Source organism: Alternaria burnsii, assembly GCF_013036055.1.
Source record: "Alternaria burnsii strain CBS107.38 chromosome Unknown 730, whole genome shotgun sequence".
Taxonomy (NCBI): Eukaryota; Fungi; Ascomycota; class Dothideomycetes; order Pleosporales; family Pleosporaceae; genus Alternaria; species Alternaria burnsii.
In genome coordinates this window covers 1,977,830-1,997,062 of record NW_024066110.1, presented here as the reverse complement: position 1 = coordinate 1,997,062, position 19,233 = coordinate 1,977,830, and the positions used below count along the sequence as shown (strand labels likewise).

General features: G+C 51.4%; 5 protein-coding genes across 5 annotated transcripts; 2 read left to right on the top strand and 3 right to left on the bottom strand.

Moving 5' to 3' along the window:
* Window positions 1-401: 401 nt before the first annotated feature.
* GT037_004093 (uncharacterized protein) lies at window positions 402-1,418 on the top strand (the record flags this gene model as incomplete). Its single annotated transcript, XM_038929140.1, has 2 exons — window positions 402-1,097; window positions 1,152-1,418. The coding sequence occupies 2 exons, from the start codon at window positions 402-404 to the stop codon at window positions 1,416-1,418; spliced, it is 963 nt and encodes a 320-aa protein (XP_038788847.1).
* A 79-nt stretch (window positions 1,419-1,497) lies between these two features.
* On the bottom strand, window positions 1,498-6,447 carry GT037_004092 (uncharacterized protein; the record flags this gene model as incomplete). The annotated part of the gene is made up of 1 exon (XM_038929139.1): window positions 1,498-6,447. The coding sequence occupies one exon, from the start codon at window positions 6,445-6,447 to the stop codon at window positions 1,498-1,500; it is 4,950 nt and encodes a 1,649-aa protein (XP_038788846.1).
* Window positions 6,448-7,361: 914 nt separating this feature from the next.
* GT037_004091 (uncharacterized protein) lies at window positions 7,362-8,267 on the bottom strand (the record flags this gene model as incomplete). Its single annotated transcript, XM_038929138.1, has 1 exon — window positions 7,362-8,267. The coding sequence occupies one exon, from the start codon at window positions 8,265-8,267 to the stop codon at window positions 7,362-7,364; it is 906 nt and encodes a 301-aa protein (XP_038788845.1).
* A 2,478-nt stretch (window positions 8,268-10,745) lies between these two features.
* GT037_004090 (dna polymerase alpha 70 kda subunit) lies at window positions 10,746-17,847 on the bottom strand (the record flags this gene model as incomplete). The annotated part of the gene is made up of 13 exons (XM_038929137.1): window positions 10,746-10,854; window positions 10,907-11,028; window positions 11,135-11,217; window positions 11,270-11,311; window positions 11,367-11,573; window positions 12,110-12,519; window positions 12,578-12,838; window positions 14,240-14,360; window positions 14,801-15,045; window positions 15,666-15,784; window positions 15,836-17,243; window positions 17,292-17,465; window positions 17,519-17,847. 13 exons carry the CDS (start codon window positions 17,845-17,847, stop codon window positions 10,746-10,748), a joined length of 3,630 nt encoding a protein of 1,209 aa, XP_038788844.1.
* Window positions 17,848-18,112: 265 nt separating this feature from the next.
* Window positions 18,113-19,233, top strand: GT037_004089 (uncharacterized protein; the record flags this gene model as incomplete). The annotated part of the gene is made up of 2 exons (XM_038929136.1): window positions 18,113-18,737; window positions 18,788-19,233. 2 exons carry the CDS (start codon window positions 18,113-18,115, stop codon window positions 19,231-19,233), a joined length of 1,071 nt encoding a protein of 356 aa, XP_038788843.1.

Below are 19,233 nucleotides of genomic sequence, written 5' to 3'. Positions count from 1 at the left end.
GGAAATAATGTACATCACGTGGTCGAATGAGCCACTTCAAAAAGAGGATAGCGCTTTGAGCCTTCCGAGACCCGTGTACCTTCGACGAATGTGACGCGGCCTTCATGATAACCACGTCGAAACATCGGATAAGACGTGCCGTTCACGGCACTATCGGTCTGATGTGGCGATCTACGACTACGGAATCTATTCGAGTTTCATCCCTTCCTGTAAAATCGTGGATAAGGCGTCCAATGTGGCATTGCTGCTAGGCAGACACGCGAGAGGCCTAAACCCCTCCATCATTTGGTTTAGAGTCGCAGAATTCATATAAGCCTTGGTTGATTTACACCTAAAGCTACGAAGCTCATCTTCTACATTCTTCCCATCATCCATCTCGAGCTGATACACAAGTCACAACCATGCGCTTCTCCCCAACGATGCGCAATGTTGTCCTCCAAGCAACCGCGATCTGTACTATCTCGTTGCTTTACACCCACTACGTCTCCGAAAACATGTTCGATGTAGTAACCCATGACGAGACTTTCAGCCATCTGGCTGGGATGTTTGACAATTCGACCGCTGCCGAGCAGGCCCATAATGCGCGTCTGGAAAAGATGCAGAAGAGTGTGATTCCCAAAGAAGAGGCTGATAACTACGTGATGCGCACCGTCAACGAGACGAACGGCACCACGTGGACCTATTTTGTCCCGAAGAATCAAACCGAGACTATCCCCAATACGAAAAACGCTACAAAAGAATCTTTCTACGGCCGAGAACTACCAAGGGAGGTGTTGATCGCATTCATTCTCGTCGTACTTCAGTATTGGTGGTTCGTTGGACTAGAGAAAATTCTGCCCGCTCGACCTAGACGTCGAGATGTCACGTACCAGGGAAAAGAGAAAGTGGAAGAGAGTGAGGATAGGGAAGAAGAAGTCGTTAAGAAGTGGATCGCACAGGGTAGGGTGAATCGGGCGTCGTTGAACATCTGCAATACATTCTTGAAATGGGTGCTCGATCTGACAGTGGGCACGCTGTTGTTTCTGATAGTGCAGCATGTACTCCGGCAGCTTCTGGAGTTGAACTCGCCAATGTCCGTCTTCAACGGGCTGAAGAGCGTAAGATTCTCTGCCTGCCATTCATTTCGGTATAAAACTGACCTCCATTATCAGCACCTTATCTTCGGCTTCCTAGGCACATTTTTCTCCGTCGAACCGTTTGTTCGCCTCATCGCCTTCGTCGTTGTCCCAGCGTACAAGCAAATCCTCTTCGTCGAAGCCATTCAGCTAGTGTGGGCAGTCTTCACCATGCAATTCCTACGCATGATGGCTTCATGGGCAGTCAAAACGGAGTTTGTACAGGCAGTGATGCGGAATGTGACTGGAGAGATGGAGCGAAATCCTGAGAAATTTCGGGGAGCTGGTGGTGGAGAACTGTAAGCTTATGGCTGGGAAAGTCTACTTCTCTTCGAGGTATCTTGCTCTATAGTACAACCCAAGCATTACTGCGAGCATGTTCTCACAAACCATCGTCTCTCATACTGCCTTCAAACACTGCTTTTCCCATCTTTCCCGATTCCTTTTCATATCTCAGCCACATGAGTGCCTCCTTTACTAAATCCGATGGTCCGGCCACAGTTGGTACACGCCACTCACCCCCTTCCTCTTTGACGAAGTCCCCGTTTGCACGATCCCGTGCCTGCGCAATATACTGTGCGCGTTCGATAGTCGATATAGATGCCCAAGACACTGCACGCGCTTTCTCCTTATGTTCAAGATGGATCGCAGCAGGAAACTTTTTCTTAGGCACAGGATGCAGATCAAAGGCTGAAGTCGATGCGTGAGGCGTCGGCGGAAGGGACTTGTCGAATATCAAGGGAGGACATCCACGGTTCATATACCGAGCCTCCCAGCCCATTCGGGAGGGTGCTGGCGCTGCTGGTGCTCTGGTGGGTGAGCTCGAAGCACTCTTCTTTGGCTTCTTCTCCAGAAATCTTCGTCGCAGCTTGTTGAGACAAGTTAGAAACATGGCTAAAAGCGCTGTATATTGCTTGTATATCTTCCTTAATACTCGTTGTGGCTTAGGTGATGAAGGCATAGGCTCTTCCGTGGGCCTGGGGCTAACATGTTCTTCATGCACCTCATCACTCCGCGTTGCTGACAGATGTACGTTTCTGAATGTCTTTTGACTTCTAATTCTGAGTATATTCCCTGGGAAATCACTCCCCATCGGAAACACCTGGTGTCGGTCACTCCGAAATGATAATTCTCTCGGAATCGCGTCGAATCGCATAGAACAATCCGATTCATGCACCTTCGTGAGGTCAATATCATGTGGCTGCTGGTAATATTGGCTCGATGACACAGAGCGGCGGTAGATTGGCGGAGGTGGAGCTGGCTGAGGGTTCTTCAACCAACTCTCAGCTCTGAGATCTAACACACTGTCGCTTTCTGGAACAAACACGCCCTTAGAAGTTCCATATTGAAGGCGCTGAGATCTCGTGAACGGCCTCTCTCGAACTAATTCGCCCTTTGCTGCTCCGGTTTCTAGTAACACTGGGTGTCTAGTCTTTGATCCAGTCAGGTTGTCAGAGCCAATGTAGCGCGGCGAAAGGAGTAACTTACCTGCACGTGCTTCTGATGTATTCATATGCATTCTTTCAAGCTTCGAGATAGTGGGTCCGTCTCTTATAAACTCCATGGCAGTACACAGATCTGGTTGCTGAGGCCAGCGACGTGACGTGACGGCGCGATCAACAGGCGAAGGAGGTGATTTCACTGTCTCTGTGGAAAGAGTGCTAGAGTTGCGGAAAGCACGAGGCCGGTAGCCTGCGCTTCGCGTTTGGCTCGCCAAATCATCCCACTCACATCGCCAGTCCTCGCTACCGTACTCAAGGTCTGCCTCGCGACCGGCACCACCCCTCAAGTGCGGATCGAGATCCTCTACAACAGCGGTCACAGATGCGGCGACACTCTTCTGCGGCAAGTTTCTCTTCTTCCATGGTCTAAGAGCTCCGCTCGTCGGCTTCGGAGCCTCCTCTTCATGCCTAAGACTCTGGTCACTAGAGGCATATTCTTCTTCAAGAAAGACTCTCTGGCAATAGTCGCAATGTTCTCGATGTTTATCTAACTGCGCAGCCCACTCCTCACAGTGTGCACTTTTAGTGTACCTGAAGCCCCTGGAGCTTTTGTCCTTGAACTGAGAGCTCAGTCTCCTGATATGTTGCCAGTCGAAGCGACGGATATCATCTTCACGCTGTTGCATGAATTTGGGAGGGAACACGAGATGGCCAAGTCGTTGGCTCAATGGTCCCTTTGAAATGGCAATCTCTTCAGCTTTGAGTACGCGACAAGGCGGTGGCTTAATAGTGCTGTAAGACGCTGGGGTATTCGGAGGTGCGCTTGACGGAGGAGTCAGTTGTGGGTAATAGAGCGGAGATTTTCGGTGGTTATATGAAGTGTGAGACCAATACTCTGGGTCACTACCACCGCCACGCACCGATACCATAGGTGGTGGCTTAGAGATAGTTGATGATTGCGGATGGGGAATCTTATAGTACGACTCACTACCGTGCACGGAACGGGTCCGGCATGCGCAGGATCTTAGCCAGTCGATCGTATTGTCAGTATCGGCTGGATCATCAAACGAGTTCACCAAGTCCCCAATATCTTGGTAATAGTCCTTCTCTCCTTCGCTCGACGCACTATTAGTCCGGGTATCATCGTTCGACTTATCTGCACTCGGTTGAAAAACAAGCTTCTCTATGGGCTTCTCAGGGCTTCCCTCATCTGCGTTCGACACCTGCCACGCAATTATTCTCGTCTTGCAATCCAGTTGGCACCCTGTAAGAGTTTTTGGTATATTAATAGTGATTCGCTCATCGCTTACATCTTCAGGTAGATAGATACCCATATCTTCGCGGATCTTTATAATTTCCAGGATGCGCGCAATGTGCGGATCATCTCGGAGATCTTCCCTTCCACTCCCCTTTTTGAGCATCTCGTAGATCTCTGGTAATGTGGAATTGTAGGGAAATAGGTAGATACGTGGAGGAGTATCGGGGAAAACGATTGTAGATCTTGGTGGGTAGTAGACGAAAGATTTGGCTGCAGCAACAGTGATCGAACAAGAAGAATCAGATGGCGCTGTTGCCGCAACATTCTGTCCGGTCTCAGCACCACTCGTCGGTCTTGTTTGTAGCAATGCTTCCTTGTCACCACCTCGTTTCGTTTCCAGACCTGGCGACCTATTGCGATCCTCGTAAGCCGGAATTGTTTCTTGCCCACAGGTACAAGCGACAGGGATATCACTATCCGCCACTAGATGATGAAGAAGTGTCCTAAGGTTCTGGTACTCGTCAGCCATAGCCCTTTTGTCTGCTTCTGCAGCCTCTAGCCGCTCTTCCAAGTCCACTTGTACATCCATATGCCACTGTAGATCTTGAATGAGGCTATCGTTCATCTCCCGAAAGGTCTCAAGTTCGCGTTCGAGAGAGGAATTGCGCGTTTCGGCCGCTGTGGCCACGGTCATCCAAGCTTGTACACGTTGTTCCGGAGAATCTACCACGAGAGCGATCCTAACTTCTTCCATGAGGCTATCGTAGATACGCTTGAACTCACCTAATGAGTCGTCTTCGTCGATAGGCCATGATGTCTGGATTGGTTCATCGCCGGCTCCGCCCCGGATATGTGGAACAGCTACCTCCCGTGTGCGGTTCATAAGAAAGAGGTTGTTGTCGTTGACCATATACATGTCTCCATCATCATTCTTCTCACCAAAGTCCCAGTATCCCCGTGTCAGGATATCCCAGCTAAGTCCCATCTTTTCCCACATATCTGCAATCGCTTTCTTGAACACTTGCTTTGACTGTATCTTATGGAACTCCACATCCTTCCATTGCCCATCACCACAACCTTTCTGCTTCCATGCTTCCTGTTGCACGACTTCTTCTGTTGCTCCTGTGGGGAAATAATAAACCGTCGCGGCGCTGTGAAAGACTAGCTCGGGTTTCGTGCAATCGGGAACGATGAACCCTGGAGGCAGGTATACGATGATGTACTTGATCGTCGAATCTCCGACTCGTGACGTGGCTCGCTGGCAAAGAAGATGCGGTGATACTGACATGGAGCTACGAACTTCAGCGCTAGCATGATCGTAACTGCCGTTGCCTTCAGATTCTGCTTCGGCACTGCCGCCACGTAAGTTGATATTTTTGTCTCCTTTCTTCTTTTGATAGAAGATGGACGCTAAGACCGGGTCAGAAGGAGTTTGCTTGGGAATATTCGCTGCTTTACTGTCGCCGTCCTTGGCCGTTATATGGGAATCGGTTGATTGGAAGAGATCTTCTCGGTGCGCCGCTACTGAGAGCGTATGAATCTGCGCCTCTAATTGTTCGACTTTTTGTCTCAACTCCGGGATAATCTCATCCTTGTCATCAATACTCTCAGCCTCGTCACGCGCCAGTAAATCCGCCTGATCCCAATTTGTGTACCCTCCATAGTCGTACACAAACTCTTCGTCTTCGTCCCGACCACCCATAGCACCTCTTAACGGTATGTTCTCATCTGCGCTTTCAAACTCGTCCAAGCCTTCACTACATGTATAGTACGGCTCATCGTCGTCGTCGTCGCCGTCGTCTTTCTCTTCTTCTCGGTCGCCATAGATTGCCCCAAGCAATACCGGTATGCTCTCAACAGCCAGCTTCCACTCTGTTTCTTGGGCATCGAGTCGATTTGTCAGATGCTTAATTTGCATCTCCGTTCTCTCTAAGCGGTCCTTGAGCTGGATGATGGACCTCTCCGTTTCGATCTGCCGTATTGTTTCTCTGTCGTTGTGCCATGGCTGTCGCTGCTCGGGGCTGGGCGCGTTGCTACGTTCGAACCAATATGCCATGTTTGAGAGATTCGCATCTGTAAGTCGGTTTTCGGTTTCCGGCCTTGAGGCATAATCCAGAGGCATGCCATCTCGCCAAAACTTCGCCAAGTCTTCCCATCCACCCTCGAAATAATGACCAGCTGCCTCATGCTCAGTCTCTTGCATATCGTCTTTTTTTAGAGATGCCTCCTCTACGAACACCTGCATCACATTTCCTCCAGCATCAAAATCCCCATTCCGCGCCGCATTCTCACCGCACAACGTCTTGTCTTTCCCCTTTAGCATCGCGGTTTCATCTCTCAGTGTGACAACGTCTTGCCTAGGTTCTTCCTCTATTCCTTGGACTTCTGCAATCAGAGATTTCGCCGTCATGAGTTCGTAAGATAGTGCTTCTCGTAGTCGAGGGGTATACACGCCACAGCAATCAACTAGGTGCTTGGCTGTAGTGATGAGCTCATAGAGGTCGTGGAGGTTGTCAGGGTGTATCTGTGCAGGACGTGAGTGGGTCGGGACAGTCCGATCGAGTTGGATTGGGTCATGGTTGTCTTTATGGCCGCCGTAATGGCTTGCAGGCGGTGGCGATGGTTGTGTCATGATCCTCCCCCAAGAGTAGGTCAGTGATCTCTAGTAGGCAGGCCGAAATGTAAGTAGAAGAAAGGCGTTTGAGCGAGTATAGAACGTGCTTCTCGCAGAGGATAGGTATTAGGTTGAAGTATCGAGTTCGCGGCTGTCAAAGTGTTGAGCTTAATATGGCAAGAAGAAGAGAATATGCAAAGAAAACTGCTGGAATACAATGACTTTATGTAGAAAAGGAGAAGCCAGTCAAGTATGGCACATTCTTCAAGAGAAGACAAAAAGGCGTAAAGCCACGTAGTATGCTTGAAGCAACGCGCAAAATGGAAGCGTCGTCGTTGTGACTGATGAGCTCTGTTGAACAACAATATCCCAAGTGATTTTCAGGAAGCAGGGAAATGAGAATACAAAAACAGAGAGAATGTGTGAATATTTCCAGATCCACCCTATACGTGCGAAACAATGGCAAACATCATGTGTACAGCAGTCACTGACATGGTGACGTGTAAGAAAACGCAAACGGTTGAGAGAAAGATACAATTGTTACGCTGTGTACAGAACCCAGAGTATATTCGCTTGACAACAACAAGAGCCGCTCATGGGGCCTACAAACCATATTTGGGTATACCGTGCTATGATGCCCTTGTAGTATTGCGCCGTTACAGAAGAAGTGCAAGACATGTTGAAAGAAAAAGAAGAAGAAGCCCAGAACTGAACACCGCCTGGCCTGTTACCGAAAACCCGCATTCGCTAAATCTGAGGCCGTAAAAAGGGAAGACGTAAACTCTAAAAAGGATTACAAGACTCTAAAGACGTGGCAGCCGTGAAGCAACGGACACAGCCACGTATTGAACACCAAACCCCATGTTGGATGATACCCAAACGCCATGCACGTCGGACATGCCAGACGCAAAAGGGGATAAAACACTTTTAGTTTAGCTGCCGACTCGCTCCGAAACACGACCGCGGGTCTCGATTTGCTCGACACGATCCTTGGAAGAGTCGGAGCGCTTCATGCGGGATCGGGCCAAGGCGGCTGCGGCTTCTTCGTGTTCCCGAGCCAAGCGTCGGAGCGCGATCTTGGCCTCTTCAAGAGGTATACTGTCGCTGCGCTTGGGACTGCTTTGTCGTGACGGGCGTTGGCTTCCTGGGTTCGAAGTTGGAGTTGGGGGCTGATAGCGAACGCTATTGGCCCGGGTGCTAGCAACGCTGAAGCCGTTCTTGGTACTACCAGGACGGCTAGTGCGGTACTCAGTGCTGACGGACTCTTGGCTGCGGTTGTCGGCATCGCGAGCGGGGGAGTTCTTTCGAGACCGGACGTAGTTGGGGTCATCGCGCTTGATCATGTGACGGAACTGTTGGGTCTGCTGATCGAGAACCCACCGCTGATAACCCGCAGCGCCGTTCGCGTTGCCAGGGATGAAAGTGTCGTTTTCGTCCCAGCATCTGACCCAAGCCACGTCGTCAACTCGGAAGAAACCGGCCTTGACTTCTTTGCCTTTGTCGTTCTTGACCATGACGGTCTTCTTTCGCTTGTTGAACTCAGGCTCCAGGAAGTAACGGCCGATGGCATGAGAGTACTTGAGTGGAACAGGTTGGTCCAGTGGAGTGTATTCCTTGCCGTTTGACGGCTTTGCAGATGGCTTGGGGTTGCTTTCTGGTTTGGATTCGTCCTTGAGAGTTGCGATCAGGAACCAGCCTCGACCGGGGATGCTCTCGTACTGTCCGGGTACTGGACTGGACCATTCTTCAACGACCCTTGACTGATCGATCTTGTTTGATTTGAACCATTTGTGCGGCGCAAAGGCCTTTTGAGTGGCTACGAAGAGGTTGGGTGCCATTTTGATAGTACTTGGAAATGGTTGGAGAGGAAAGTCCTTGACAGGATTTGTCGTCGAAGCAAAGCACGTGGATGGTGATCGTCAGTGGCGATGTGGAATGCTCAGAGATTCTGCTTGGTCCGTAGGCGAGGTTGAAGATCCGGTATCGTGACAATGAAAATTGAATGTGACTAGCCGAAGACCGCCGGTCACTGCGTGCAGATGCACGACTGTGGTCGCTATGAGGAGCGCGGCAAGCCTTCGACGAGACGTGATTCACTGAGCAGCGCGTGAAAGGGAGATAGAATCCTCGAAACAGAGGCAGCTGGGGTGTCGAAATATTTAAAAGACGGGAGCTAGTTTAGTGCTGGGTCTGAAAATCTTTCCCAGGCTGACGGAAGGGAAATTGGGATGCGCTTCGACCTACCGTGGGTACAAGTGTGGGCCATGGACCGGGGGAGAAATAGTCAGACCTCATATGCCAATGCGAGGTACGTCGCCTCCGAGCGTATCGGACCCTCTCATCAGGGAAAACGGGCCTCATCAAAGCATTCGTCATGGCACACTGCCTCAATCAGCTATTCTCAGCTGTACACGTTCCCGGTTCTTTCCTCTCCTGCGCCCACACGGATCCGCTGATTGTCGTGGTCGCATGCCAGGCTCCGCATCCGTACCTCCCTCGCAGCAACCCACATCCGTTGATAAAGTGCAGCCATGGGCCAATCACCGCGTCTTGCAGCCACCCGTGGACGGATAATGCCTGATAACGCGACGCACAAAGGGCGATTGTTTCCAGCAGACGCCTGAGTGTGTGAAATTGCAAGGGCAGGCACAGACAGATGGCAGCTTCAGAGCGGTGTGATGCTGGGTTGAGGTGTGCGGATGAGAAAGGAACTGAGTGGACCGGCAGGCGTTACTAGATCGTGCGCGGAAGTTCCGTAAGCGTAGCCGTTAGCGAGTCGCTCAACACATCCATGAATGGAACCAGGAACCGCGACAAAACGACAAAACGACGAAAAAACTCGACGGTCGGACCACCAATGGCAGCAGTCTGGAATATTCCGCGACAGAGACAGCCTTCTAGCCAGCTTCGAAACATCTCGTCAATCTGACTGAAGGCGTCAGGGCTCAATAAGGTTCCAAGTTCCAAGATTCAGCGTCGCAATTACAACTTTCCCGACCTACCCTTCCCCGTACTTTAGCTACTTTCTCAATTCGCGCCGATTCTCCAACTCCGTCCTGCTCCGTGAAACACGACGCATCTCCACCCACCCATGCCAGACCAAAGCAAACAGACAGCACGAACCCTGCCACTACCACGCGACAAATACCAGCTTACCTCTGAGCCCACGCGACGCCTCACTTGCTTCCTACTCGGCTGCACCCAGCGTACGTGCGACACGCGCCAAGAAGCAACCATGGCTCTTGCGCTTGCCCCTGTGTTGACTCGTACGGCTTTACTATCACACTCCTTATCGACATGCCATCTCATCAAAATATGATGGCGGTGAGTAGGTAAGGCTGAGGATTTCAAAGACAGCTTACGGATGCATGTGATTCCGTAGCGAGCTATAGATAATCTCAGCGTGAGGTGGTGTGCGCATGGGGAAGTTCGCCGTTCAGGTGGGTCGATGATTAGGCATCTCAAGCATTGCACTGAAATAGCCGCCAACACAACACTCCGTCCAACAAGAAGCATATGCATCATGCTCGATGAGTAGCGTCAAGTCCGATCTTGTATTACCCTGAATTGAAAATGTGTCTGCACCTGTCATCATCCATATAGTAACCCGGTACAGCTGCATCAAAACCTGGTGTTTTCGAAAAACTTCGCTGTCACGGAATGTCGACAAGAGGTACTTGATCGCTACGTGATCCCATTGTCACATCAGACGGCGTCCCACATCCAAAAACTACATATTCACTATGAGCAACATGACATCAGTGCTTACAGCGATAGAAAGGTCGATGGTTGTCAAGGGTCGGCAACAACCAACGCCGGAAGTCGTCATCTCGTTAAACCTGGCATCACCTGCTGTTTAGCATGTGATGAAGATCAGCCTGATTGACGTGCGCATTCGATGCTTGGCGCAGAGCACCATGCAGCATACAATGTACCTTGCGGATGATATCGCAAAACAACTGCTTGACCCTGCGCGGCCGGCAGTTGAGTTGGGTTGGGTTGGGTTGGGTTGCAACATCGACGAAGCAATACAGATAGCCAAACGCGCCAAAAAGCAGCATATCACAAATCCTACGTCATTCGAGGAATCCTGATTTGGCTCGTTTTTTCATTGCATTCCTACTGCTCGTGTCCCTTGATATCTTTGGTCATTCCGCAGTAACATGTCGCAATGCTTTTTGAAGTGCATGCCTCTTCCCATACCGTAGTCGAAGGGTACTGTGAGCCGAAGAGGATGGAAAGCCTTCCCATTGAGATCGTAACTAATCAGAGAGACGCCTTGTATGCCCCGCCCCAAAGTAAAAATCCGCACCCATCTACGACTCGGTCTTAACGCGGGCCTTGCCGTTGGTAACCTTGACACCGATCTGCTTCGCCCTGGCAATGATTTCGATGCGCTTTCGTGCTGATACAGCGTGGGCGATCCTGAGGAGCTGTTAGTGCCTTGCTTGAGCGACGGGAGACTTGGTGCACGTACTCTGCGGCGAAAGTGGCGTTGTGCATGAGGAGAAGGTCAACATCGGCGACGTTGTTGACAACGAAAGCCTTGTGGCCGGAGGGCATCATGTGGCGGGTCTTCCTGTTGGAGCCGTATCCGATCTGTGAGGCGTTTCGTCAGCCTTTGTCCATCAAACATGTCGTATCGCGCCCATCGTTCTGTCGGTGACAGCCATCCTCCTCAATCCGGGTAGTAGGTAGTCCGTACCTTGGGCATAGCAGCCTGGCCCTTGAACCGCCTGCGGACGCGGTTGTCGATACCCTTAGGCTTGCGCCATGAGGGGTCAACGCCTGTCCATTGTCAGATGCCCATCTTTTCATTCCCAGAGCCGGTGTCTCTTACACATGAAGCGGTCCGACTGGTGGCGGTTGAACCGCTTGCGGTCTATACGGTACGTCAGTCGCGAGTTTTCGAGGTCATGGAGGTAGATTCGGCGTACGCTTCTTCACGATCGGGACATGCTTCTTAGCGGCGACCATCTGGCTGCGGTCAGTAGAGCTACAGCAGCATTCCTCGAGGTATACGCACTTTGACTGCTGTGTGGTTAGTTGTCGTGGGGTGTCGTCAAAAGTTGGCGTTGGATGGATTTTGCGAAGGCGCCGCACCACAGTGGAAGACGCTAGTGCAGCTCGCTTATGCCGTGGCCCTAGCCACACCAAGAGGCGCAACGACCATCAAAAATTCTCGGCGAGCGCAGGTGAAGCACTGTCGCGTGGCTAACAACGTCGCAGTCAGAAAGTCCCGTATGCATCAACGGAAAATTGCAAAAGTCCTGCTTCTGCCTGTGCTCTGAATCTGGGAAGCATCTTGGACCCACAGCACATACATACATCTTGTAACTAGCTAGATCTTGTCGCTTTGCCTAACCAGGGTGACCACCTTCAATCTTCTTCATACAATCACTTCATGTGCACGACAGAACGCAGATGGCGCTCAGCCTCTGAATTACGCATGCTGAGCTAGTCTATTTACTAGAAGATGCTCTTATCGGAGCGCCATAAATCTGGCAAGGGGTATGTATGTAATGCTCCCATGAATTATCGTAACCATGCATCAAGTGTAAAGCCGCCTTCTGATGAGCAAGAAAAAAAATGCCATCTACCATAACTCCCCGCTAGTAGGCATAGGAAGTCCTGATTTCAAATCACAATTCGTCTTCGTCCATCGGCTGCTCATCCGTACCACCGCGCTTGTCCTTCTTGACAAACTCGACAAAGTCGTCGATGACGGAAGGCCATGAAGACTCCTCGTTCCAGAAGCTCATCGACTCATCGGCTAGTGAGAGCTGTGCAAACTTGAGCGTCTCGTTCCACATGTCCTTGTTGACGCTCTTCTTCCACGATGTGTTGAGAAACTCGATCCACCAGCTCAACCATGGCGTATTGGGGCTCGACCACTTGACTGCCGACAGGGGTGAGCTGAAGAGCAACTCCCAATATACGGCGGCCATCTCGAGTGGAACAGCTCTCTGATCTGTGGGTTTGGCAATGGTGAATGTGTATTTGTAGATGCGTGTAAAGAGCTCTTTGTTGTCAGACAGCTCGCTCTTGACATTTTTCAGGTACGCCTTCTGCTTGTCGACGGCATCGCAACTGCATGGGTCAGATACAAAGTAATGAAGAAGTAGATAGTTGCAGCCGTGTCACTCACCTGCGTTCTGACCAACCCTTGACGAAGCCATCGCGGCTCATTTCGCCCATAGTAGGCGCCTGCACAATCTCAAGAGCAGCCAACGCCTCTAGGCCTTCGGCATCGACGCCCGTTTCCTCGAAGTACCGCATGGTACCCTCTACGCCAACAATATCCTTGTCGGGTGCGCCAGCCTCTTGGTACCGATCGAAGAGCTTGGTCAGGTTTGCCTTTGCTGCGGATGAAGCTTGCGCACCGCCGCCGCTGTTGCCGCTGTAGTAACTGTGTAAATAGTCAGCCTCTGATGACATATTGCATGAGTTGGCGGTTGGTATTATATAAATCAAAATCGGGCTGGTTCTACGCAGTGGGATGGGCCGTGGTCCAAGGTTGATATATGTCTCCGTGTCGTACCGACTCTGCAAGCTTTGCCCAGGATTCATTCGGAGCCAAGCATTGTCGTCCCTGATGATTTCTTCTAAGGCAAGCTGCCAGTTTGGTTTTCGCCGCCCTTGACGGTCGAAGCCTGAACCACCCGGAAGCGACATAGCTGATTGTGACCTCAGTTGATGATCAGAAGCGGAAGCGTGGAGGGAAGTCGCCCCATTGATGTCCAATATCGCCAACAAACTCTCAGGTGTAGAGTTAGCCAGGTGTGTAGGCGGAATGGGAGTCGTGATGCTGCGCAAGTGTTGCAGAGTGTCTGTATGCGTTCCTAAACTACCGTACCGGGTGTGACGACGTAAAGTGAACTCACTTTCCGGTAGATTGGTTACGTTCGCGAGAGTAGGGTTGTTGTGCAGCACCCGACTCAGGTGTTCTGCTCGAATCCGATGCTGCTCCAAGTGCGAAGCCTCTACACCATTCGCCAGTTGTGGTACAGAAAGTAGTATAGGGACATCATTGACTGCATGAACTCCACTTTTGATGATACGTTTGATGGAAGCATCACTGTCGTCACAAGCGATGGATTCATCGACAGCTGTGGCCGATTCGACCGTGCATACACCTGCGGATGGGGGATCTTGCCGCTGAGACGGTCGATTGGATAGATTCATGGAGTGAGAGCTGGAACATGAGCTGATCGAGCTGATCCTCTCTCGTCGATTACGCCCAGCCAGTTGTCTGGCTCTATCCTGCGAGGAACCGAACATGGCGGGCTATGATGATGGCGCTGACCTGGCTCGATGTTGGATAGTCGGTAGGGCGGTAGTCTATTGGCGCAATAGACAGGAAGCTCGTCAAGGAATTTGTTGTGGGCTGGAGGATACTGTCGAAGAACAGATGCCGGCGCAGGAGCTTTGTAGAAGAAATAGCAACAGTTCCATGCCGGGAAAGCGAATGACTCTCTGAGCAGGAGCCTCTGGATGTTGTTGCATCCTCGCAGAGCGCAGCTGCTCCCGACCCAACAGCCTGCCATGGCGTGCATGCGGCTGCGGCCGCGACTTCCTGCTTCTCCCTCGAACATCCTGTTGCTACAGCCGTGTTCACGCGTATCAATCTGCTCCTTCCCAGTATGTGTTTGCAAGTATACTTGCTATGTGTCCAGGTGTTGGTCGGTCGTTCGGTCGATAGATTGAGATCGTTCGAATAGCCCACGGATTCACCGTGCCCACTTATATGACAATGATATAATGGTAGTGCTGTATATATATTCGGAACAAAAGACAAAACAGTACTTACGCGTTCACGGCATTCTGCGCATCCCAGCCATGGCTCTTCAGCGCCCTTATCGCGGTGTTCCGGTCGAGATTAGTGAAGCTGATGAATTGCTGAATCGCAGCCTTTTGCTGAGAAGAGTAGACTGTAGGCATTTTGCGTTAGCGCTGTATGCCAAATCGCAGGTGTTGGTTGGTTGATTGAAAGTTCGGGGTGAGCAGAAACCGCGGGGTTGCAGGCGGGTCGAGTAAGCTGGGGGGCGAAAGTAGGCGAGAGGCAGATGGTGCAATAGTGAATGAGGTTCGAAGCACGCTGAGTGAGCGTAGATCCTGGTTGTGCGCTTTATTCTCACAGAACCGTGGTGAGCAATCTCTTTGTTGGCGACAGCTTGGGCGAGATGTGACGCACCGACCGACGAGGCAGCACTTGTAAAGCCGACCCCGCCGAGTCAACTCCACCCTTGTTCGTGCATCCAAGCCCCGGAATTAAGGCCGCGGCGACAAGCTAACTCTGCAACTTGACGTGCGTCGCTCCAGAAGCAGGGACTGGAATAGTAATGAATGAGAGGAGGACTTGACTGCTTACCTTCTTTTTTTGTAGACCTCGTCTTCTTCACTGGACTATCCAACTCGGCGGTGGCTTCTGTAGACTTACGCTTAGGCGCCATCGAGAATTCGGGGTCGTACTCTTTGAGGCCGCCGGCTGAGTCGTGTATATGTCGTCGTGATGCAGCGAGGTATTGAGCACTGTGACTCGAAGTGCTGGGGACGAGCGAATTCTGCTTTGGTCGACTAGGACGCTCGTGCGTTTCCTTTATATCTGTGCGCTTGCTGCAACAGAGAAACCGACGTATCAGGTCACCAAATACCATAACAAAGCTGCTTGCTCTCACTGGAAGCGATGCTGCGACGTGCGCGAGGGGACACAGCTGGTGTGTTCCCAAAGCAGGTTGAATGTTCGCAGTGAATCTGTTTGTGCCAATTCAAATTCTTCAAAATCTAAGGTGAGCTCTGAATGAGGACGTGGACCCAGTCAGGCTCTGAGTCGAATCGATGAGGGAGGCGCGAAGAAGTGACACGGAGTACCGTGGGCTCATCAAGCTAGCACCCAGATCACAAAAGTGACGCGGCATCATGTGTTCTCGTCTTCACTACAAACATCAAGCATAACAACAGTGACTATGCGCCTTCCACGTTCAGACTCAGATAGCGGAAAGTGCAATTTGTGAGTTTTTTGATTAGAGCACCAAAATGCCAATCTATACTGCTGACATGTTACATTCATCATCCCGAAGTCACATTCATACGCTCCAGGTGTCCCTGCAGGCGTGCAATTTTCCCACTGTTCGCTACTAGAAAACGCCAGACACCTCCAATGCTCGGTACCAAACACCTAAATCCTCACAATGTCAACACGCGTCCGTTCCCAGAGCTTATGTGCAACTGCAAACCCTTTCTCCCTTTCTGATTCACTGACAACAGCAGGCTGAACAATAACGCGCGCATATGTTCCTGCCGCACGGCGTTTAGCCAAGGTGCCAGGATTGATGACAAGTACCGACTCCACAACCTATTCGAGATTAGCATATCGCTTTAAAGTAGATTGAACCACCGAACATACCTTGACTGTGCCTTGAAGCACACTAGGCGTGATGAGTATGTCAGGTCGTACATTCAGCATCTCACCCAGCTTAAGATAGCTTGTATCGAGCATGGTGCCCAGAGGAAGGAATGGGCTCGGTGCTTGGTCCAATTCTGGTTCTTCGCCCTCTTTCTGCTCACCGTTCGCTGCATTACTCTTCATGGCCTTCTGCTCAATTGGTGCTGGCATGAATTGCTGCTTCTCCCTTCCAGTTGGCGGGAACAGAGGCAGAAAACTTCGCTGCTCGATAACGTTGCGGGCGCATCGTTCGTAGATGTTGGTGGTTCGTGCCTTGCCGCCTGCTAGCTCTTCTCTACGCAGCATATCTAGGATATCGATCGAGGACATACCCACGGTCATCTCATTCATACTGACAGTCATTGGGTTGGTGACACATTGAACCATCTTTCCTGCAGCACCCAGGCCGAGCTCCTTCTTGATGAACTTGTCTTGGGGAAATGCAGCATGGTGGTGATGTGCATCTCGTAAGCTAGGAACCAGCAGAACCTGGCAGGTTGGTACACGTTTGTTGAAGTTCTGAATAGCGCTGGAGACATGGTATCTGAACAGATCCGTCATGGTGGCCTGGTCTGGGCTTGCGTTTGGTGGTACATCAAAGTCTCCTGACCGAATTTGAGGATGCTCAGCATCGAGGAATGGGCCCACCAGGATGATGGCATCTGCATATGCTTCGGCAGCATTGTCAAGAAAGGTATGCAATGGCGCAAAGTCGAGGTTCTGATCAGTAGTGTAGGGGCCAGAAGCAATCATGATGGTCAGAGGTCGGACGTTGTCAGGATCAGAATCTGGGGTATCGAGGTATCGCGCGTTGATGACATCTAGCTCTTCGGGTTTCGTGGCTGGTGGGTTCAGAAGTGGAAGGGGGAGGACTTCAGACACTACAAACGAGTCTCCTGAAGCGTTGGTGCCACGCAGAGCAACAATCTGACCGGGAAAGAAATCGTATGACGATAGCCCCTCCACGTTCAGCGGTACACGACGCCCTGAGCCATGTCTCCGGGAGCCTTCGAGTACAATTGAAGCTGTATTGAGCCTGCCTTCGCTCGTATCATTTGCTATCCTTCCTACTGCGATAATCTCGCTCGGAGATGGGTAGTTTGGGTTTCCGAATGCACTTTCGTCCAGACCTGCAGTGTCCCTGAGAAGATCACGGAATTCGTCGATCCTATCATCCAAGACCTCAGACGCTTCCGACAGCTTCATGGCCATGGTGCGATATGAGAACTTGGACATGTCTGTGTTGGCCTTGAGTTTGATGCGGGGTTCCTTCGGTTCTTCCGATGGTGGTTCTGGAATAGAAATGTCGCCTTGCACAAACTGCTCGGTGATGTCGTTCGCATTGGTACGGGAAGCAAAGTCAAAGACACTGACTGAATGTTAGAGCATGTCTACACAGCGTAACTGGAATACGTACGGTCCACCTGGAGTTTCAGCTTTTGGTGTCATGCCACCACCAGGAGTACTCATCTCATGTGCCTTGGTGGCCTTTCCTCCTGGTGTGTTGAAATTGGCTTTGCGCTTTACTGTACTTCCATTGGCGCCACTGGGTGCGGGCCGATGTGGTGTGCCTGGTACGAGTCCCTCTAGCCTTTCTCCAGTCAGCTCAGGTATTTATTCGGTTCATGACTGCTCGAAACGTACATGTCATACATGTCCCCACCCTTCGCTCTTGGTGTTGGCTGACCCCGCTTGGGTTCATTTCTTTGCTGTGCCTTCCCTCTGCTTTCGCGTTCCAATGCATCTTGTATGGTTTTCTTGAAGTCCCGTGCTGTCTTCACATCCATCTTGTTCTCTTCTCCACCCATCTTCATGTTGTATGCCTGCCATTTGAAGTCCAGTTCCTCGGGTGAGATGGAGTATAACCGCGACATCGATTGTAATTCAGCGAGGACGTCAGAGGGGAACTGATCCCCCTTCATGTCGCAGTAGCGCTCGAAGCGCTCGGTAAGCTCTGTGGTGAGGTCGTCCATTGTGTGTGTGTTCGTCGATGTTCTGGGATGATGACGGTGAAAGCACTTTGCGCGTGGAAACTCAGAAGACGCGTCGCGCGTGTCGGTGTGGGGCTAGCATAAAGAAGGCCTAGGGCGATCGACGTACATGCAGGGACCGCCTTGTTCCCCAAAAGTTCCCAGGCTGACCGATACTCTTACGCCGCAACAAGGAGGTCTTTTAAGATTCTGGGATAACAGACACGGACGAAGTCACTTCCATAGATCAAACCCCAAACTCGACAACATGTCTGCCATTGGCCCCTTCGCAGAGCCTGCACCAGGCTGCAAACCTGCAGCCGCTCCTGCCTTGACCGCCGACCAACAAACCAAATACGACCAGCTTCTCGCCGATGTCCGGACATGGGATACTCTGCCCACAACTTCAGCAAAGAGTGCCGAAGAATCACCAATCAGCGACGATGAGCGCATCTGGCTCACCCGTGAATGCCTCCTTCGATACCTTCGCGCGACAAAGTGGAACCTTCCTCAAGCCACCCAGCGTCTGCGCGGGACACTGATATGGCGTCGCGAGTACGGCACCGACAAATTCACCGCCGAGTACATCTCAGAAGAGAATGCAACCGGCAAACAGGTCTTGCTTGGTTTTGACAACGAGGGAAGGCCATGCTTGTACCTGCTGCCTCAGAACCAGAACACCAAGGAGACGCCTAAGCGGGTAGAGCACTTGGTCTACATGCTTGAGCGCACAATCGACATGCACCCGCCTGGTCAAGAGAGTCTGGCATTGTTGATCGACTTCAGGAACACTGGGGCTGGCGGTACCCCTAGCTTGGCCACCGCCAAACAGGTCCTCGATATCCTGCAGAATCACTATCCAGAGCGACTTGGCCGGGCATTACTCACACACCGTAAGCGTCCTCCTGCTCTTCTCTAAGAGCAATACTAACGACAAAAACAGTCCCTTGGTATGTCAATGCCTTCCTCAAGCTCGTGAATCCGTTTATCGATCCCGTCACCAAGTCCAAGATTAAGCCCAACGAGCCTCTGCCCAACCATGTACCTGCATCTCAGCTCATGAAGGTCTCTGGCGGTGAAGTCGACTTCAAGTACGACCACTCTGTCTACTGGCCAGCACTAGAGAAGCTCACCAATGAGCGGAGACAACAAAGGAAGGAGCGATGGGAGAAGGCTGGTAAGATAATCGGAGAGAGCGAGATATACCTCTGGGGAGGTGATGAGCCCAGCCTTGCAAGTGGAACAGCCACTGACACTGCAGTGGAGGCTACCCAGCCTCCTACAGCAGTCGAGGGTGCCAGCACCGCACCGAACGGGGGTGCGGAACTTGTTGAAGGTGTTGACAAGTTGGACATCAAAGAAGGCGAGCCGGTCAAGGCTGCTGCCTGA